This window comes from Cyprinus carpio, chromosome B25, assembly GCF_018340385.1.
Source record: "Cyprinus carpio isolate SPL01 chromosome B25, ASM1834038v1, whole genome shotgun sequence".
Lineage (NCBI taxonomy): Eukaryota > Metazoa > Chordata > Actinopteri > Cypriniformes > Cyprinidae > Cyprinus > Cyprinus carpio.
In genome coordinates, this window is record NC_056621.1 from 17,225,053 (window position 1) to 17,247,408 (window position 22,356).

The 22,356-nt window shown below is 33.0% G+C and overlaps 2 protein-coding genes across 3 annotated transcripts; both read left to right on the plus strand.

The window, feature by feature from the left end:
- The first annotated feature begins 5,311 nt into the window (after positions 1–5,311).
- LOC109075740 (ubiquitin-like protein 7) lies at positions 5,312–12,659 on the plus strand. Of its 2 annotated transcripts, XM_019091592.2 has the most exons (11): positions 5,312–5,647; positions 6,951–7,070; positions 7,200–7,282; positions 7,371–7,455; positions 7,538–7,595; positions 8,889–9,022; positions 9,139–9,188; positions 9,267–9,443; positions 11,845–11,955; positions 12,188–12,338; positions 12,456–12,659. In XM_019091592.2, exons 1-10 carry the CDS (start codon positions 5,464–5,466, stop codon positions 12,323–12,325), a joined length of 1,140 nt encoding a protein of 379 aa, XP_018947137.1. In that variant the 5' UTR covers positions 5,312–5,463; the 3' UTR covers positions 12,326–12,338; positions 12,456–12,659. The 2 variants fall into 2 exon arrangements, with proteins under 2 accessions (XP_018947137.1, XP_018947136.1); XM_019091591.2 differs by having other exon boundaries at positions 12,188–12,659.
- Positions 12,660–13,412: 753 nt separating this feature from the next.
- On the plus strand, positions 13,413–19,887 carry acot19 (acyl-CoA thioesterase 19). Its single transcript, XM_042752540.1, has 10 exons — positions 13,413–13,735; positions 13,817–13,916; positions 15,378–15,568; positions 15,980–16,149; positions 17,129–17,248; positions 17,350–17,432; positions 17,532–17,625; positions 17,719–17,799; positions 17,878–18,019; positions 19,562–19,887. Exons 1-10 carry the CDS (start codon positions 13,546–13,548, stop codon positions 19,687–19,689), a joined length of 1,299 nt encoding a protein of 432 aa, XP_042608474.1. The 5' UTR covers positions 13,413–13,545; the 3' UTR covers positions 19,690–19,887.
- The last annotated feature ends 2,469 nt before the right edge of the window (positions 19,888–22,356 follow it).

A 22,356-nucleotide genomic window follows, 5' to 3' on the forward strand; every position in this document is an offset into this window, starting at 1 on the left:
GCGAGAAAAAAGTCTGAATTTTGAAATAAAAACTCACAATTGCTAGAAAAAGGTCTGAATTTTGAGATAACACAATTGCGAGAAAAAAGTCTGAATTTTGAAATAAAAACTCACAATTGCTAGAAAAAGGTCTGAATTTTGAGATAACTCACAATTGCGAGAAAAAAGTCTGAATTTTAAGATAACACAATTGCGAGAGAAAAAAGTGTAAAGATAACTCACAATTGCGAGAAAAAAAGTCTGAATTTTGAGATAACTCACAATTGCGAGAAAAAAGTCAGAATAAATAAAAAAAAACAAACAATAGAAAAAAAATAAAGTCTGAATTTTGAAATAACTCACAATTGCGAGAAAAAAAGTCTGAATTTTGAGATAACTCACAATTGCTAGAAAAAAGTCTGAATTTTGAGATAACTCACAATTGCGAGAAAAAAGTCTGAATTTTAAGATAACACAATTGCGAGAGAAAAAAGTCTGAATTTTGAGATAACTCACAATTGCGAGAAAAACGTCATAATTGTGAATTTTGAATACAAAACTGTGAGAAAAAAAGTCTGATTTTAAAAAAACTCACAATTGCGAGAAAAAAAGTCTGAATTTTGAGATAACTCACAATTGCTAGAAAAAAGTCTGAATTTTAAGATAACACAATTGCGAGAGAAAAAAGTCTGAATTTTGAGATAACTCACAATTGCGAGAAAAACGTCATAATTGTGAGATACAAACACAAAATTGTGAGAGGAAAAAAAGTCTGAATTTTAAGATAACTCACAATTGCGAGAAAAAAAAGTCTGAATTTTGAGATAACTCACAATTGCGAGAAAAAAGTCAGAATTTTGAGATAACAAAAAAGTCTTCTGAAAGTCTTTGAGAAATAAAAACTCACAATTGCGAGAAAAAAGTCTGAATTTTAAATCACAATAACTCACAATTTTGAGAAAATAACTCACAATTTTAAGATAACACACAAAAAGTCTGAATTCTGAATTTTAAGTAACTCACAATTGCGAAAAAAGTCTGAAAAGAGTCTGAATTTTGAGATAACTCACAATTGCGAGAAAAAAAAGTCATGAATTGTGAGATACACAAACTCACAATTGCGAGAAAAAAGTCTGAATTTTAAGATAACTCACAATTGCGAGAAAAAAAAGTCTGAATTTTGAGATAACTCACAATAGCGAGAAAAAAGTCTGAATTTTGAAATAAAAACTCACAATTGCGAGAAAAAAAGTCTGAATTTTGAGATAACTCACAATTGCGAGAAAAACGTCATAATTGTGAGATACAAACACAAAATTGTGAGAAAAAATGTCTGATTTGTGAGCAGTCTGAATTTTAAGATAACACAATTGCGAGAGAAAAAGTCTGTCTTTAAGATAACACAATTACAAAAAAAAAAAGACTTAATATCTATAAAACCACAATTTTAAAACGTCATAATTGTGAGATACAAACACAAAATTGTGAGAAAAAATGTCTGATTTGTGAGCTATAAACTCACAATTTTAAGAAAAAAGTCAGAACTGTGAGAAAAATATCTGAATTGTGAGATATAAACTCACAACTGTGAGAAAAAAGTCTGAATTTTGAGATACGAACACAATTTTAAAAAAAAAGTCAGAACTGAGATAACTCCATCTTGAGAAAAAAAACTGAATTGTGAGTGCGAGAAAAAAACAACTGTGAGAAAAAAGTTAGAAGAGATAACAACACACAATTTAAAAAAAAAAAGTCAGAACTGAGATAACAAACACAAAACTGTGAGAAAAAAGTTAGAATTGTGAGATACAAACACATAACTTTAAGAAAAAAATCAGAACTGAGATAACTCCATCTTGAGAAAAAAAACTGAATTGTGAGATTTAAACTCACAATTGCTAGAAAAAAGTCTGAATTTTGGGATAAAAACACAATTGTGAGAAAAAAAAGTCATAATTGAAAAAAACAAACTCAAGAATTGTGAGATGTGAACTCACAACTGCGAGAAATAAATCGTGAACTGATATAAACTCATAACAGTGAGAAAAAAACAAGGATTTCTTCACAACTGCGAGAAATAAATCAGGATTGTGAGAAATGAGAATTGTGAGATGTGAACTCACAACTGCGAGAAATAAATCAGGATTGTGAGAAATGAACTCGTAATTGCGAGAAAATAGTCTGAATTTTGAGATATAAACTCACACTTGCAAGAAAAAGTCTGAATAATGAGATAAAAATTCACAATTACCTTTTTTATTAATTTTTTGTATCATAGCAGAGACTAGCTTTCATAGTTTGATCAGTACAAGAACTTGAGCTATCGGACGTAATGTACCATGTCATAAAGCTAAACTGGTCATATAGAAACTCAGTAAACAGAAACTTTCCTTCCTCTTTCCTATAAAGCCAGTGTTAATAATGATAATTGTGGCATCATTGGGCAAGGCCCTCATGATATTAAGCTCGCTTATGAAGATAATGATGCTGCATTAGTTGTATCCCAGTCACTAATCTCTTCATGCACATGGGGCCAAACTGGCACAAAAGTTTTAATGGGGTCGCTTGTAATCAAACCCATTAGCTTCTCCCTCATTCATCGAGTTTCCTGATGGACACATAATGTTCATTTATTCCATATATAACGATCCCTTAATGCGGGTTTCGAGGCTCTTCAGAATGCTTATATTCAATTCTCATCAGACCTCTGCAGACAAGGTCTTGAGCCTAATTAATCAAATTAAAGAATCCATTCCTCAGCCTCTCCATTAATCAAGCTGTACTGTGTGATGTGAATGTAAAGTGAACTTACCGGAAGAGACTCCATCAAGCATCACATCGCAAACACGCTCATGGACTCTCTCACGCCTTCCTTACAGTAAGTACTTTGACTGAGAAAAGGGCTCGTTTCAAGGATGCCAACATTCAAGCTGCAGAGCAAGAGCAAGAGCAAACAGCTACATGAGACCTTCTGTTAACTCCTCTGCATCTCTGATTCTTCTCCTGAGACAAAAACCAACAGTGTCTCAAAATCTGAAATTCATATAGATATTTACATTTACATCATTTACATTTACTTATTTACACACACACACACACACACACATACACGTGTATGTATATATTTATGAGACATATTTCAAAAACATTAAAATGGTAATTATTCCAATTAATTAATTAAATTCTCAAAATATATTAAAATAGAAAAGTTCTTTTAAATTCTATTACAAAATATAACTACGATATAATTAATGTAATATATATTAAGTTGTGTGTGTGTGTGTGTGTATATACATAACATGTATGAGACGTCTTTCAAAAACATAATAATGGTAATTGTTAAAATGAATTAAATTAATATATAATTTAATATATAATAATAATATATAAATTAATATATACATATATATATACATACTTTTTGGGGTTTTTTTCTGAGAAATTTTTAAAGAAATATCTAAGATAATGTTCATAAAAAATAACTGACAACTCCATTACGCTGCCAAATATGAAACTACAACTAAGTTTTTCTTAAAATCCAACTTTTTGCAAAGTAAATATACTAACAAGCATCACTTTTTTTTTTTTCTTTAAAAAAATACATATATACAAATTTTATTCATTTTATTTAGTTGTACTAAATGAGAAATATTGCCTCTGAAACTATAGATGAAATAAAATAAGTTATTTTTTAATTTTTTTTCAGTTCAATTAATTGAAGTTTTTATTTCTTTATGTAATTTTTATTAGTTTGTGTGTGTGTGTGTGTGTGTGTGTGTGTATTCTCTACACTGTAAAAAATCTAAAAAGTTGAGAAAACTTAAAAGTTTAAGGCAACCAGCTTCAGGGCATTTTTGAGTTCTTTCAACTTCTTTTATTCAGTTTATACAACAGAAAGTTGAGAAAACTCAAAAATCTCCTGAGGCTGGTTGCCTTAAACTTTTAGGTTTTCTCAACTTTTTAGATTTTTTACAGTGTAGAAAATCACTGTGTGCATAATGTCCATAAAAAGATAATGTTTGAATGGAGTATGGCATGTCAAGCCAGAAGACATAGCCATTATTCTGAAGTAAAATGTCAAAAATTCTCCCAGTCTCCCGCTACAGTGATTTCCACTCCAGAATGACCGAAGTCTGAGTGGTCACTGTGATAGTCAGGAAGCGGCCACAGCTCCTCTAATCTGCACGGCACAGACTTCCAGACTTGTCATGATCTTTAGACAAGCCCAAAGTGACGTCCCTTTGTAGCGGAGCCATGTTCCAGGGCTCTGGCTGAACAGGGCGTCTCTTCACAGGGTGTGAAATGCTCCGTCCCGGTCATAACTGGTGTGTCCTGATTCCCTCAGGCGCTGTCAGGCGGAGCAGCTCACAGAAGACTGGCGCTCTCTGAGAAGAGTATCCAGCCAAGAGACCATCTGTCACTGAGAATAACTGCGTGACAGCACAAACACAGTCCTGCCTCACTAAAACCACGACTAGCACCCAGAACTGATGCGTACGAGAGCTCGGAAACGACAGAGCTGATCCAAACAAAGCATAGTGGAAACATACGAATGAATATAAAGCAAACAGTCATAGATTTAAGATGATTGCTAATACTACCTTAGAAAGACTGAATTTGAGTAGTAAGCAAGGTGTTTCTAGCTGAATCATTTAGCATTGTTTTTTCATAGGTGGACCTGGTGTTAGTATGGTGTAGTTGGCCCCTACTGGAAGATGTCTTTACTACTCTTGTGCCAAGAGTAGTATATATATATATATAATATATATATATATATATATATATATATATATATATATATATATGAGAAATATATTAATTTTTTACATTTTTATATTAAAAAATAAATGAGAAATGTCGCTTTGGAAACAATCTTAAATTTTATTTCAAGTAACGAAAATGTTAATTTCAGTTTAGTAACAGTAATGTTATTTAGTAATCAAGTATTATTTTTTGTAAGTTTGTAATTTGTATTATTTTTTTCAAACATACAGCTTTTATTTATTTAGGCTACTTTACTTCAGCTTTAGTTATTTTAGTAGGACTACATCAAGTTGAAATAAATTGAAATTAGACTTACCTTGACAACCTGCTAAATTTAAATCCTGATAAATTTATTTACCGTTTATTTCAAATGACATAAATGCTTTATATGGTTTTTGTTTTTAATAATAACCCTGTTCGTGGGTTCTCTAAAAGACACACCTGGCTATTTGTAATATTTCTATGTTTTATTTAAATAGTGCCTCATAACTACTCCGCCTTCTCTGTTCACACGCGAGAACTACAGCCTGCAAACACATCAGGAAAAAACTACAACTCCCAGACCCGCCATCTTTCCTGCGTGACGTCACGGTGCGCGGATGAAAACAGTCGCACGGTACATACTGTTTATTCCAGGGACAGACCGCGTTCGCTAGATTGGTGGATATATTCGTCGTTTCTGAGAGAAAGGCCATCATCTGTAGTCCGTGCAGCAGCTCCATGGCGCTGTCAGAGTGGCGTCTGTCCCTCAAGCTGCTGGACCAGCCTTCTCGTCCCAAGTCCGTGCTGCAGTTCCCGGAGCCCGAGCCTGGAGATGTTCCTCCCGGAGAGTACCGGGTCTCCACTCTCAAGCAGCTGCTGTCAGCCCACATCCCCGACGCCATACCAGACCCTGAGCTCATAGGTAACATATAATGCGAGGCACATGACTCATCGTAATATTAGACGACAGTGCGGCATTAACGCTGTCTCGTTTGTACTGATTAAACTGGTTAAAAACACTAACATAGAGCCTTTATTTATAATGTTACAATTTGATGTGGACCTCAAAGTCAAATTAAAATCATTAAAAGGTATTCAGGTAACGAAATAACGGTTTCGTTTTGTTTAGCCCGTTATATTCCTGTAGCCTAGTGCTTATTTATTATTTTACTAGCGCTAATTATTACATTATTATTTACTGTTATTTTACTAGTGCTTAGTTTTTATGATTTTTTTTTATTATTATTTTTATGTGGTGACTATCTTTTCAATTTTATTGTCTATTTATAAGATACTAGTATTGCTTTGGTAATAGTTATTATAATAATCAAAGATTAATGTTCCATTGCTGTATCAATATATACAGTATGTTTACAAAAACGCTTTGAATTCTTTGTGGTTCAGGTATTAACTAATCACTTTTGTCTAATTTGTATTGCAATTGTTGCCAGTATCAATTGCAATTTTGCTAGTAACTGTAAAATAACAATAATCAATACTAGTATCTATTAAAACTTAATTAATATATACCAACTATAATCACAACTGTTATTAATAACATTTTTATCCCGCTAAATAATAGTTTAAAAAAAAAAAAGAAGCATTCAGTCTTTTCATAAATAAATGTCACCAAAGTTAAAATCCATATTATCTGCAGATTTCCTGCTACATTTTTTAATTAATTACTTAAGATAAATTTATAGGTATTATAATATTATAATGCATTATAAGGTGCATTACAAGACATAATTAAAAAGCATTATATATTTAAAGAAATCAAGTAAAGTGTTACCAATCTTACTAGTAGGATGTAATTTATGGTTTAAATAGTAAACAGCCAAATCATTTCCCAAAAAAAAATTAACATTATTGACAAAATATAACTAATATTATAAGGGACAAATAAGGGACACATTATTTTACAGTAGGTTTATGTTGTAAGTCTATTAGACTATTGTTTCCCCCTAATATGTAATATAATATAACAATATATAATAGGATTTAAGTCATCAAGCTGAAACTATGACTTTTAAACACTTAAATGTGTCCCTTTTGTGATGAAATCTAAAGACACTTTAAAAAGAGTTTCATGTTTCCAACAAAAAAAAAAAAAAAGAAAAAGAAAAGAAAAGAAAAAGAAAGAAATTAATCAATTCTGGGAATAACCCCTAGAGGAATCTTGACAAGATTGTAAACAGTTTTCCCATTATCTTCATGCATTACAGAATTAGTGTACTGTGGGAGGAAGTTAAAGGATGACTTGACTCTGGAGTCCTATGGGATTCAGTCGGGATCCACTGTGCACATCCTGAGAAAGTCATGGCCAGAGCCTGAGATCCGTCCCGGTGAGTCGTGTTTACCATCTTCACTGGAACACAGAGAATGGAGATAAAGATGGACACTGGCAAGCTCCATAAACACAAAAGTGCACCATGAATACAGTCCGTTATTTATTCCTGTATGTTCTCCTGTAGAGCCAGTGGACAAGGTTGCGGCTGCGAGGGAGTTTCGTGTCTTGCAGGCAGCTCTTCACACCAGCACTGCGTACAGAGACTCGGTAGGTTGACTAGAGCAGCATACAGATGTCTCTGCTGCTGCTTCTGGATCCTTGGGAGCATGTTTGAGTAGCTGTTCACTCATTCCAGGTGTTCAAGATGCTGAACAACAAGGAATCCCTGGACCAGATCATGGTGGCAACACCTGGGCTGAGCAGCGATCCTGTGGCTCTGGGTACTGTGTGATCGCAGGCAGAAGAGGTTTGAGATGTGAGGCGTGTTGAGGACTTACTCATGTGTGCTGACTTTCTTTTTAGGGGTTCTTCAAGACAAAGACCTCTTCATACAATTCACCGACCCAAACATGCTTGACACGTGAGTGAGCATCCTTACATACAACTCATCCAAAATAAATAAATAAATACGATTATTATTAGTAGTACTAATTATAAGAAGAAAAACAACAAAAACAATAAATAATTTTATGTAAAAAATACTAAAACGGCAACAGCAAATAAATTGGTTGTTATTATTAATAAATAAATAAATATTAATAACAACAATTATTGTTGTTGTTGGTTTCTTAGTAATATTAATTATTATTATTATTACTATTACTAATAAGAAAAACAACATCATTAATCATAAATCGGTATTTTTATTAACTAATCAATATTAATAAAATAATTATAATAATTTGCAATTCATAATAAACAACAATAATCATCATCATCAATAAATCAATGTAATATGTAAAATAAGAATAATAATACATCAATAATAATAATAAATCAGTAATCAGTAATATTGTTATTAATTGATAATGCAATAATAATTTATTAACTGATATAATAATACACTAATATTATTGTAATATGATAATAATCAAATGTATAATATAATATCTAATAATAAATACAAAACATTATTATTAATTAATGAATCAGTATTATAATAAAATTATAATTAATACTACTACTATCAGGAATACTACTACTACTAAATTATTATTATTTTATTATTATTAATTAATCAGTGTTGAAATAATAATTTAAATTAATATAAATCAATAATGTTATTATGTTATTATTAATTAATCAGTAATCCCAATATGTTATCCACAACAATGTATTATTAATGCAATAATTAATAATAATAATAATTGTAATATAACAATTATATATAAATAATAATCTAAAATTATTATTATGTTATATTAATCAGTATTATTATAATAATAATTAATAAAAATTGCTTCTATAATAATAATAATAATAATAATAGTATCAACAATAATGTAATAATAATAATAATTATTATTATTATTATGTTATTATTATTAATTAATCAATGTTGACATTATAATGATAATACAATTAATTCTATAAAAAATTAATTCATATTTAGATTTAATTTATATTTGTCTTATTTAAAGCATAAGCAGTCAAGTTTGTCTGGTACTGATTTTATAATAATTAATCACAATAAATTATTTATTGTGTTTTTAAAACAACTTTACATTTTGGCTGATGTCACATTGTAGAACGGTTGTGAACACCATATTGTGTTGACTTCCTGTTGAATCCAAGGTTTAACCGCCTCAGAATGTGGCATGTGGTGCACTTTGGGTTAAAGCAAACGATACCCTGAGCTTAACTGTCTCAGCAGATTGGCCAATTCCCACCCGGCGCTGGTAAATGCCATCATCCTGGTGCTGCACTCGGTGGCTGGCAGCGTGCCGCCCCAGCAGAGCGCCAGCTCCTCCAGAAACGTGTCTTCTAGCTCTTACAGCGACATGCCAGGTGGGTGTCCATTTAAACGCAATTTAAGTGAAAAATTGCCCACTATTTACATAATGTGATGGGTCAATGTGGCGATCCATAGAAGTTTTTATGCAGAAACTTTGTTTAATCTACAGGAGGTTTCCTCTTTGAAGGCATGTCTGATGATGAGGAGGACTTCCAGTCGGTTTGTCATGATTAACTGTTCTTCATTAGGAATAGTGCATTAACAGAATTGGATCCTAAGCCAGTTTTTCTCTGTAAGGGGAATCGCGGTGGGCCGTCCACTCTTGCTAGTGGTTTGGCCGGCATGAGGCCAGCTTCACTCGGTTATAACGGTGCCGTGGGCCCCAGACCCATCACTCAAAGTGAGCTGGCCACCGCTCTGGCCCTCGCCAGCACCCCTGAGAGCAGCGCTGTTACACCAACTGCAGGAAACCAGGTACAGGACACTTCAGCAGAGTACACTGTCCGTTACTGTGTCCATCCAGTGTAGGGTTGCAAAAAGGTGGGAAATTTCCAGTAAATTTAAGAAACATTCCAGAAATTTTTGGGAATCTTCCGGGAATTTTGGGAAAGTTTCCGGAAATTTACCAGACAATTTTCACCCCTCTGCAACCCTTAATGGTTTTACTGTGTGTGTGTGTGTGTGTATATATATATATATATATATATATATATATATATATATATATATATATATATATATATTTACAACCAGGCCTAAAATTATAACTCATCAAGCACCAAATACGCATAAATCTTTGGTCAGTATATAAAACAGTGTTATTTGCCAACAGTATTAGGTAATTTAAAACAGTACTTTAAACAGTATTTTAATATTATGCGTTACAATATTGCTTTTCTCCATAAAAAGTAACATTATCTAATTACTTTTTATGGAAAGTAGTGCATTACATGTTTTTTTTTTATGTTTTTGAAAGTCTCTTTGCACACCAAGGGTGCATTTGATCTAATTTTGTTATATATGTTATATAACAAATATTGTTATATATATTTTAGTAATAATATAACATTTAAATTTTTTTTTTTTGTTTGTTTTCTTTTTTAATAATTTTAACAATTTAATCATTCATTCCTGAGATGGTGAAGCTGAATTTTCAGCAGCCATTATTCCAGCCTTCAGTTTAATATTCTGATTTGGTGCTCAAGAAAAATTATCAATCATTATCAATGCTGAAATAAATTAATAATTTCATAACACTGTTACATGAAATCTTTAGCAGATCACAAAATAAATATAATTTTTTTAAGCAGTATTTTATAATTTTGCAATGTCTAAATTCACTTAATTCTAAATGATAGATTTAAGTTTTTAGTGTTTTATTTTTAATTTAATTAAAGAAGTAATAAAATTTAGGGTTCATTTACATGAAAACAATATACTAAAAGCAGAAATGTTTTTCCTTTGTGTTTCTGAAAAAGCTTTGTGTACAGACAAAACGTCAGAACGATCCCAGTTCATACGGATCTGCGAAAACGACAACAAATGCTGTATTATTCATGCCAGGCCAGTAGATGGCAATGTCACTTTGTAAAGAAACACTACACACCTGCACACATATAATATGCAAGCGCAAGGTTTCCACAAATGTATGTTTTTGTAGTTTTCACTGAGACTACAACGGTATTGTTTTCAAAAAATTGCACTTTGAAACACGTTTTCTTGTAAATGAGCGGCCAAAACGCAGTTTTCAGTTTTTCGTTGAAAACTAAGCTGTGACCCCTTGATATCAGAGCTAGTTAAAGAGTTAGTTCACCCAAAAATGAAAATTAGGCCATAAAATTTTCATCCTCAAGGCATCCTAGGTGTAGATGACTTTCTTCTTTCAGACAAATCCAGTCGGAGTTATATGAAAAATTGTCTTTGATCTTTCAAGCTGTTTCATGGCACTCAGCGGGTGTTGTATGCATCAGTCCAAAATAAATTAAATAAAAGGCGCCCATCCTTAATAAAAAGTGTCTCACATGGCTCCAGGGGGTAAACAAAGTCCTCCTGTAGCGAATAAATGCATTTTTGTAAGAAAAATAACCATATTTAAAACGTAATAATCTCTTGAATCTAGCTTGCGCTCTCTGTTGTAAACGGAAGCAGTTCCAGTCGGATGACGTATGAGGTCGGCTTTGCACATGCGCCTCTCAAAAGTAACGAACGCGGAAACACAGCTGAGAGAGCAAAACAAAACAACGTCACTTATTAGATGTACAAAACCAGGATTGTAAAGAAGAATGTCTGAGGATTTCAATATAAGCCAAGACGAGACTGGTTTTCCTTTGCTTAAGTAAGGAAACTTTGCTTCCTTTGCTCCTGTTAACAAACGTTGGTTTTCACAAGACTGACCGGCGCATGCACAGCGATGACCTCATAATTCACCCACACATAACTCCTTCCACAAAAAACAGCGCAAGCAACATTAAATTAAATATATAAGTTTTGAATATGGATATTTTTCTCACAAAAATGCATCTATTCGCTACAGGAGGCTTTTGTTCAATTTTTTTTTTAATGGATGGGCGCTTTTTATATCACTTCTTTTGGACTGATGCATGCAACACCCGCTGAGTGGCATTAAACAGCTTGAAAGATCAAAGACAGTTTTAATATAACTCCAACTGGATTCGTCTGAAAGAAGAAAGTCATATACACCTAGGAATGCCTTGAGGGTAAGTAATTTATGGCCTAATTTTCATTTTTGGGTGAACTAACCCTTTAACAGATAGTAATGATAATAATTGTTATCAGCTGGAATGTAACCATTAGTGTGTCTATAAAGTTTTAGATTTGCATACACTGATTTAAAAACCGAATACATCTGTGACAGGGTCCCTCTTCAGGAGTGTCCCCAAACCCTGCAGGCACTCCTATAACCAACGACCTGTTTAACCAGGCACTGCAGCAGGCCCTGCAGGTGTCCAGCATGTCCAGCTTACACGTGAGTAACCACCGGACATCCAGTGACATTTTACACCAGATTCATCTTTATAGTCCAGAGATGTCAGAGATGTCGCAGAAAAATGCATGCATTCTTCCTATGACTGTTAGCACAGCTTGATTTGCATGCATCCTGTTCCTTTTTATATGCAGTGGAGTCTGACCCCAATATAATTTTTCTTTGTTAAAGTGGCATTACTGATTCTGGAGTGACTCTGTTTGATAATGTGTAGAATCAGTGGCAGTCGCAGCTCCAGCAGCTGCGGGACATGGGCATCCGTGATGAGGAGCTCATCCTGAGAGCCCTGCAGGCCACCGGCGGAGACATCCAAGCGGCCCTGGAGCTCATATTCGCCAGAGGCGCACCATGAATCATTTTCTGAAGTAAAACATTGTTATGATGTTACAAGCAAGGCAGATTTACCACTACATATTCAATATTTTAACTTCCTATTTGAAAGTGTGGTTTATTTCTAACTTATGTTTGTCTTTTATTTTTAGACATGTACATTGAATGCGGTGCTATCAGCTGTTTGAAGAGTATAGGTCTAGTTTAGGGCACATGTTACAATATATCACTTATGCTGTGTTAATAAAATGTGTTCAGCTCCATAAATATTGATAGCTTAAATCTAAAGTTTGATGTTCAGACAATCATTGTTATGGGTTTTTTTTGTCATGAATTAAAATCTTCCATAAATACCATAAAGTCTGGTGCTCTGTAGTTGTGATGCAAGGATGAATTTTGGCATGAAATTGGAAATTGCATTTTTTAAATGCATGTTAATGATTGTTTATTTATTTTCGACCTCCTAATTTTTTATTAAAATGTTATACTCTAGCTTGATCTTCCAGTGAAACAACAGTATTTCAACTGGAAATTAGTGCATAAATCAAACTCAGCAAAATAAATATCAATAAAAAAATAGTTTTTTTTAATTAAAATATTTATTATTAATTAAAGTATATATTACATATATTCATATAGAAACAAGCAGTGATAGTTTGCATTTACTTTTATGAATTAGCAGAATATTAATCCAGGTTTTATGATTACACGCTATTTCTATTAAAATGTGTTTTTATAATCAGTTCTATCACAAATATTTATCACTATAAAACAAAAAGAACAACTGTTATAAGAACAAAAACCACTATAATGATATTAATATCAATAATATCAAGATTTGACTGCATTGTTTATTTGCTTTAAACGATAGTAAATAATTAATAGGTAAACAAACAATCCCCTCGTGACAAGACTGCATCATTCCCAGTTTTCCTACAGACCTGATTATTTTGTACATTTCAGTGTTCTAAAATTAGTCAAGTTTTATTACATTTTATGGCAGGAAATCCTGTCACTTTGGTCAAACTATCAACATTTGACTTCTATCATCAGTTTCAATAACCTGTTACGTTTTTATGGGCTTGTTTATCTGTGAACTTCAGGTCCAAATAAGGAGCTGTCTGTGTGCACCTCGGTCCTATAGGACAATGACCAGCTTAAACCTCTTATAAAAGCCTTTGCCACAGTTTGGATTCATTCAGACTTTTCCAGCGACTCCAGTGTCCATTTTTGAGGTATAACATGGCAGAGCACGGTCCTGTACTTAATGTTCATCCTTCAAGCTGCCTGGTTGATGAAAAAACAGAAGTAGAAGTTAAGCACTTGGCTGCCGATTATAAGATCACTCTTCACGCACTGATTCGCTCTGAAGATGGAGACGATTGGGAATCGTTCGGCCGCTACACCAGCGACTCCTCAGGGACTGTTAAAGGTACACTACACCACATCAAAAAACAACACAAAAACACATTTTATACTACAAAAGTTTACACAAATATTAACAAACACACAGTTTCCAGAGATAAAAGTCTTGGCGGGACATTTGAGGGAGTTGAAGGCATGGGTCTGCTGTGGAGTATGAGACCTGTTCCTGAAAGTAAACCAGGTCGCCGGTAAGTAACTAATAAACAAACGCATTGCGTTCATGAACTTCTAATTTAAAGGGGCAGTTCACCTTGAATTAAACTAGTTTCATTTACTATCTATACGTCATACCAAATGTGTATAATGTTGTTTTTCTTTGTAAACTGAAATGGGAATTTTATCATAAAGGTGCTAATATAAAAATAAATAATAATTAAATGGCAATAAAAGGCACATCGTCAATATAATGCAATAGACGGGTTCCAGAGGTAAAATACCTTTCATTTTCTTCTTAGGGAAATTGTTAAAGGGTTAGTTCACCCAAAATTAAAATTATATCATTAATTACTCACCCTCATGTCATGCCAAACCCTTTGTTCATCTTCGGAACACAAATTTGTCATTTTTCATTTCTGATGAAATCCGAGAGCTCTCTGATGCGTCACACTTAGGGTGTCTTTTTGGATAGTATCATGATGCATGCACGTCCTTTTTCTGCATGTAAACAATGAATGCACCTGATGCTGCTGACACAGATCATGCAGGCGCTGTGTCTTGTTTACATTCAGAGGAGAGCGTGCGCATGCGTTGAGGTACTCTCCTAAATGGCACCCTAAGAGTGATGTGAAGGAGAAGAATTGCTGAAGAAAGTTATTTTAGTTTTCTTAACACTCAAAAAGTATTCTCGTAGCTTCATAAAGTTACAGTTGAACCACTGATGTCACATGGACCATTTTAACAAAGTCCTTACTACGTTTCTGGGTCTTGATCGTGGTAGTACCATTGCTATCTATGCAGGGTCAGAAAGCTCTCGGATTTCATTAAAAAAAAAATCTTAATTTGTGTTCCGAAGATGAACAAAGGTCTTAGGGGTTTGGAACGACATGAGGGTGAGTATTTAATGACAGAATTTTTTCTTTTTGGGTGAACTATCCCTTTAGTATGCTTTTGTTGTTCGCAATATTTTAGTTTGCAATTTTTCAACTTACAACAGTTTAACAGCGGAATCCCTTATGAAAAACTACATTACCCATGATGCTTAAAGAAAATTCTACCAATCAGAGAGCCACCAAGAAAAAATCACAAAAAACGCACAAGATCCCCCCATACAACAAAAAACACCTAAAAACACAAAAGTCATCCCACCCACTCAAAAAAAAATAAATAAATATTTGTATACATATTCAGATTTGGCAATAAACTTAAAATATGTTGTTTCTATATATACAATTAACAATTTTAAATTGAGAGTTTTATATTTCTCCATCGTTTTTACTTAAATTGTTTTTTTTTTTTTACAATGCTTCATAAATTTTTAATTCTTTCCCTAATTAAAGCTGCTCAGCACACAGTCACAGTCTAGTACTTTTTAAGTAGCATGTCAATGTGGTGAATTTGTGTCTAACTTTAAACTGAAGTGAAAAATGCATGGGAAAATCTTTTACTGTCATGCACTGAATTCATGAGATCATTCTAATTTGCATTGACAGATTTCGGAAGAACAATGTCCAGACTCCCGTTAAAGTGACGTTTTCTGTGTATGAAGGACACCTTGCTAGGGGCTTTAAGCATCACATACCCCTCACATCAGCTACAGCTGAACGCTGGTATTTGGCCCCTGAGGTCCAGAGGGTTGAAGTGACAGAGGGGGAGATGAAGGGGACACTCTTCATTCCTCCAGGTATGGATTAGCAATTAGATGCAGTCCTTGCCCATGTATCATTAGTGTAGTATTTGCAATAATTGTAAAATTATATTTAATCTCATAACAGAAATATAATAATAAATTACATAATATGCAAGTTTAAAAAATGTATTAACATATAAATTTAATAATAATATAAATATATACTGTCATTTGTTAAAGAAATTAATGCTTTTATTCTACAGTGATGCATTAAAATGAACAAAAGTGAAGGATTCAATTCAAGGCATTCAGAAACAACACGAAATATGTATTTTTATTGTGCCACAAGAGAAGTGTTTATTTGACCTTGTACATTTAGATGAATGTAAATCATTGTACATTCTGTCTACTTTTACAGAGACTTGAGGGACTCTCTGTTTATATGCGTGTGGTTTTGTAATGCAGGTTCTGGCCCCTTTCCTGCTGTGCTGGACCTCTGGGGAGGGCAGGGAGGTCGTGTTGAGTATCGCTCCGCGCTCCTGGCGTCCCGCGGCTATGTCTCGCTGGCTCTGGAGTACATCGGGATCCTGACTGCTGAAGGAAAACTCCATCACGTGGACAACACCTACTTTGAGGTACATGTGTGCTACACAACAACTGAAAATATCATTCTAGTTAACTGATAGGTAAGTAATTCATGTATATTTATATGTGAATATATATACTGGTTAAACATTTTGGAATAATTAAGATCTCTTAGCCTTACCAAGATTGCATTAATTGATCAAAAATAGAGCATAATCAGTAAAATTTGAAACAAAACTAAAACTTAAAAGCAATTGTTCTCAATTCTAAAATTATATTAAAAAGTATATTTGAGGAAACCATGATACATTTTTTTCATTTCATTAGAACAGCATTTATTTGTCACATGATCCTTTATATTATTATATTACAATTATTATTATTATTATTAATAATAATTGAGCACCAATGATAATTGAGCAGCAAATCAGCCTATCAGAATGATTTCTGAAGGATCATGTGACACTGAAGACTGGAGTAATGATGCTAAAATTCAGCTTTGCATCCCAGGAATAAATTACATTTAAAATATATTATCACAGAAAACTAAATTGCAAATATATTTTACAATATTAATGTTTTAATGTATTGTTAATAAAATAAATGCAGCCTTGGCAAGCATAAAACACTTAAAAACTTTTTTAAAAAACAATACAAAATCTTGTCCGGTAGTGTATATGGAAAATATGTTTATTAAAATGAAATGACATTATTAGATGCAGAATTTAGAATTAGAATTAAATTTCCAATTAAATTAAAATATTTAATTAAATTGGAAATTAATTAAATGCATGTTGAATTTAAATTAAATTAAAATATTTAATTAAATTGGAAATTAATTAAATGCATGTTGAATTTAATTAGTTTATTAATTTAATCTATTTATGTTAATATTTCTTACAATTTGATTCTCACATTGGAGAGGGAAAATAAGGTATATACCCTAATATATACCTTGAAAGTATTTAAAGCACATCATATATATATATATATATATATATATATAAACATATATATTTGTTTTTTCAGACTGCATTCACATTTCTAAAAAAACACCCCAAAGTTCGCCCTGACAGAGTGGCAGTGATGGGGATGTCGTTCGGGGTGTCTGTAACGCTGGGTTTGACCGCATACTCAGAAATTGTAGAGGTAAAAACCTCATAAGTTCTCATTTACATCAACACAGTGGAGATTTGATGCAGATCCAGTGATACAATGTATTTGTCTGTTCTTTGATGGGAACTTTGCAGCCCAGGTGTGTGGTTTGTACGAGCGGGTCTCACATCATGCCACTCAAAGGATCTTTGGCGGATGTCTATGCAGCACTACAACAGTAAAAAGAAACACCATTTTCACACAGCAGGCATTATTAAGATGCATTTTGTTATACAAACTAAATACTAAAAATGTCTGTCATTCTGTCATCACCAAGGAATGTAGACAAAATCCGTTATGATGAAAAGATGAGAATAATTTGGCGGGATCTGTTGTTGCCGGTACCAGACGACCCTTCCAAGAAAGTTAAGGTATGAGAATGATGCATTTACTTTGTAATCAGTATATAATATTCAGTTTTGTACTACAAAGAGTCATGTGCTTGCAATTCATGTTTTCACCAGATGGGTGAGATCAAATGTCCTGTTTTGTTAATCGTTGGAGAGGACGATCAAAACTGGCCGGCTTCAGAATCTGCAGCGGATGTGAGTCGATCAGTTTAATATATTAAAAGGTTTAATCTCAGGCCAGTGATTGAGCCAATCTCATTTCCTGCTCGACAGATGAAGAAGATGATGGAAGAGGCTGGGAACAGTCACCTCCTAACGGTTCTCTCGTATCCTGGAACGGGACACCTTATTGAGCCGCCCTACAGCCCTCATGTCCGATTCAGTGACTTCAAGCTACTGGAGGCAAAGACTAAAGGTGAAAGTCTAATGCATGTATAATCAGGCTACTTGTTTCACTGTGTTTGAGCTGGCTAGCCCTTATGTTACGTTAAAATCATGAGTACAATCATCACTGACTTGGGAAACTTCACACTGGACTTCAAGCAGCTTGGATTCTGTGCCTCTCCAGTCTTCCTCTAGACTCCAGACCTTGATTTCCAAGTGAAATGCAAAATGTAAAAATTTAGCAAAATGCACAAGTGTACCCTTTCCTACCCAATTCCTTCCTTCCAGTCAACTTTGCATTTAATATGCTTTGATACAGCACTCTGTGAATAGCCAGCCCTTTCAGTAATGACCTTCTGTGACTTACTCTCTTTGTGGAGGGTGTCAATGATTCTCTTCTGGACCATTGCCAAGTCAGCAGTCTTCCCCAATATTGTGGTTTCAAAGAACAAGAGATACCCAGAGTTTATACTGTAGAGTCATTTGATGAAACTCAAATATAGGTACTGGATTTTTGACTTTCATGAGCTGTAAGCTCTAATCATCAAAAAAAAAAAAAAAAAAAAAAAAACCTACTAAATTTATAACCACACATATAAAGCATATAATATATAGTTCATAAATATTTTTCACATATTTAAATTTAAAAAAAAAAAGAACTTTTTCATGATATTCAAATTTTTTGAGATGCACCTATGTGTGTGTGTGTGTGTGTGTGTGTGTGTGTGTATGTACATATATATATGTATATATATATATATATATATATATATATATATCTATATATATTTATATATATATATATATAGTAAAAGAAGTAGACCTTAAATAGCTATACTTCTCACAAAATGACACAAAGTAAATATAAGTATGAATTTTAAAGTTCACCCAAAAATGAAAATGACCCTATGATTTGCTCACCCTCAAGCCACCCTAGGTGTAAATGACTTTCTTTATGTAAGCTCTTTCAGACGAATACAATCAGAGTTATATAAACAGTTGTTGAATTGAGTTATAAAACAATGTTCTTTAAACATTGTGAACAGTATGTTTTATTGCAACTGATTGCCTCCTTTTAAATATTTCACATTTATACAGAATTAAAATATTTGCATTTCATACTTTACTGTTTAAATTTAATTCAGTAGCTCATGTAGTCCAGATTTTAAGTTTATACAGAAATTGGATTTGAAAAATAAATAAATGTAAATGTAAATACTCTCAGAGGGAAGTATATCATTCATTTTTTTGGTCTTTGTTGCATTTAACTATAAAATTTGTGTTGAAACTTTGCAGGCATGTTCATGACCCTAAACAAGAAATAATTTCACAATTTCAAAAAAAACATCCAAATTTTAACCAGTATTTCCAGCAACTCAAAAATGTGCTGTGGGTCATACTGACCAGGAATATAACATACGGGCTAGTCTATGGATCATCTGTTATCTTATGATTTTCCCCCAGCAGCATGCTCACTTCATTAAATGGGAAGTGAGATGCCATATACACAGACGGATAGATGAATGTGCTGTCGTTGGCATATGCGTTGAAATGACATTGCTTTGTATTGTAGTGGTGGTGCTTTGGGGAGGAGAGACGGTTCCTCACAGTCGAGCTCAGGAGGAGTCCTGGCAGAAAACTCTGGCTTTTCTTGAGGAGCATCTCTATGACAACAGCAGAGAAGTTACACGCTGCTGCTAACCATTTATATACTATACTGTATCTACAACTGTGAGACTAATTCATCTTCAATGTGCCTTTATACAGCAATACTGAAGAGATTAACAGTCTTAATTATATTTAATTATCATTTAAATATCAATTTAATTATGAATTAATTATATTTAAATATAAGTTTAAAAGTAAATAATATTTTGATAATTATTAGTTATTAAAGTTTCATATATTGTTAGATAATGTGGTTTTATTATTAATAATAATTAATTCATTGTTATATTAATAATTTAATAAAAATACAAAATATTGATCTATATTTCAAATACTTGGTTAATTTATTATTTGATTTAAATAATTAGTACAAATTAAAATCCAGTGCTGTCAAACGATTAATTGTGATTAATCGCATCAAGTTTTAGTTTACATAATATATGTGTGTACTGTGTATATTTATTATCTATATATAAATAAATATACGCATGTATATTTTCAATAAATATAATTGCGATAATAAAAACAGTACACACACATATTATGTAAACAAATTTTATAATTTGGATGCAATTAATTGCGATTAATCGTTTGACATCTCTAAAAATATATAATTATTTAAAAAATAAAATATTAATGGCATGTTTTTTGCATACAGATATTTGACTCGAGTTGATGTTAAATCAATTAAAGTACAATTTATTAACCAATTTTTTTATTTTTTTTACATTTACACAACTTATTGAAGATCATCGTATTTGCACTGACGTATAAAATTAAAAGCAGTTTCTCAATTCTATGTGATGGTGCAATAAAAAATGTCAATAACTAGTCTACCCTTCTGTTTCTGTTAGTTGTCTCTTTGTTTGAACTCCTGAGCTTAATTATGAGCATTCCAGTAATTAAAGACACGGGGAGTAATTTAGTGGTTCACTGGCCCTGAATCTCACTTATGCACGAATGCAAATGGTCTTTTCCAGCCAGAAAGTGTGCTGTCTCGTTGGGCTCCTTGATCAAAATATCAGGGCAATCAATGAAATGTTTATGCGTTTTTATTTATTCCATTTTTGTCTAGCTTCAATTGATAAGTTGTGTGTTTACTTCTTTTGATAGCAAAAAGCTGTCACAAACTCCCGCTGCGACGGGGATGAGAGACTGATGTGTGATGCTGTTGCCAGCTCCACCAATGATGACGACAACAACTTTCTCATCATTCAACAATCAGAATAATGATGATAACATAAGAAACAAAACACATAATAACAACAGCTCTTCTTTAGTGTATTCTTTTCCACAAAAAAAATATTTGAACTTCTACGAAGGAAAACATTCACATAATAACTCAATGAAAAACAACAACAACTGTCTTCCTAGGACTAGCCTCTTTGTCATAAATATTAGGTTGGGGCCACATAGCTGTGATTTTATTACAACATATTTTAAATGTTATACGTTTATACAGAATTACAATATTTGTATATTACCATTTTACATTTCTGCATAAGTTTGCATTTTTAGAGTCAAAACATTGATCAGACACATTTACTGGTAATCAGAAGTGCTTCTGCATTAAAAAATGATGAGAGAATCATGTTGCATAAACTGTCTAAAACCTTTTAACTAATTCCAAACAGCATCGCCAAATAATTGACTAATTGCAAGACAGCACACAACAACAAAGCAGCGGTTTAAAGTCTAATAAACTCACGGCAAGTCGGATATGTTATCTGATTAATGATGTGTGATGATTTGCATTTCCACAATATAAGGTGCTGGTCAGCATTATCTTAAATGAATGGCATTGATAAACAGGACCAGTGCATTTATTTAATACCCCAACTCATATTCCAGACATGTCAGGCTCGGTGAAGATTTGCTGCAAGGATTTTGATTGATACATTAGCATTTTGTCTGGATCTGTAAATGTCTACAGATGCCAAAAACAGCCTCGAGGGAATGACAACCAAGTGTTGGCTTGGTTGGTATGCGGTTTCTAACCACAGCTGTTGACTCTGAGATCATAAAATCTGCCTTTGAAAAGTTGAAAAATTTATTTCTGTGATTTGTAGGCCAGATGCACTGTGTTTATCCTTATCTGTGCCACAGCCACTGGTGTTAATTTCATTCAGCCAATCATTTGTAGCAATAAAGAAGGTGATATTTGAGGGACTCCTGTCCAAAATGTGGCTTAAAGCTAGTTTTAGCCTTAAAGAGGGGAGTAGTGATTTTAATAGAGGTGTTTAAACTGATGAACACTTGCATGGGATGAAGACCAACCACTGAAAAATTGCATCAAAAACATTTGCATCAAGTGCCTTTCATATGAGTTTGTGTTGTGTTTGCAAATTATATGACTGGAAATGTAAAGTTTGGAAAGAAACACCTGCAAGTCATTTCTCTTGCCCTGGGCTGACCGTTAGACCTTTTAACCCTCATGAAAACTAAGAGAAAATGCTTCTCTTCCTATACAAATGTCTTTAAAATCACAACAAAACATAGAGGGGCTCATTTGTTAAAATGTAATATATGATGTTTCACTTTCAAGGCATGAAAGCGTCAAATGTTGATATCTTTCAAGAAATAGTTCCCCCCAAAATGAGAATTTACTGAGTATTTACTCACCCTCAGAGTTCATCAGAATAGATTTAGAGAAGTTTTGCATCATTTGTTCACCAGTGGATCCTCTGCAGTGAATGGGTG

What these genes read in the sequence shown, in the direction of transcription:
- LOC109075740 (XM_019091591.2), top strand. Translation starts at nt 5,464, where the DNA reads ATGGCGCTGTCAGAGTGGCGTCTGTCCCTCAAGCTGCTGGACCAGCCT. An exon ending in CAGCGATCCTGTGGCTCTGG is followed by an intron (nt 7,456 to 7,537) that starts GTACTGTGTGAT and finishes CTTTCTTTTTAG; the next exon opens with GGGTTCTTCAAGACAAAGAC. An exon ending in CACCAACTGCAGGAAACCAG is followed by an intron (nt 9,444 to 11,844) that starts GTACAGGACACT and finishes CATCTGTGACAG; the next exon opens with GGTCCCTCTTCAGGAGTGTC.
- acot19 (XM_042752540.1), top strand. Translation starts at nt 13,546, where the DNA reads ATGGCAGAGCACGGTCCTGTACTTAATGTTCATCCTTCAAGCTGCCTG. An exon ending in GACACTCTTCATTCCTCCAG is followed by an intron (nt 15,569 to 15,979) that starts GTATGGATTAGC and finishes TTTGTAATGCAG; the next exon opens with GTTCTGGCCCCTTTCCTGCT. An exon ending in ACCCTTCCAAGAAAGTTAAG is followed by an intron (nt 17,626 to 17,718) that starts GTATGAGAATGA and finishes TGTTTTCACCAG; the next exon opens with ATGGGTGAGATCAAATGTCC.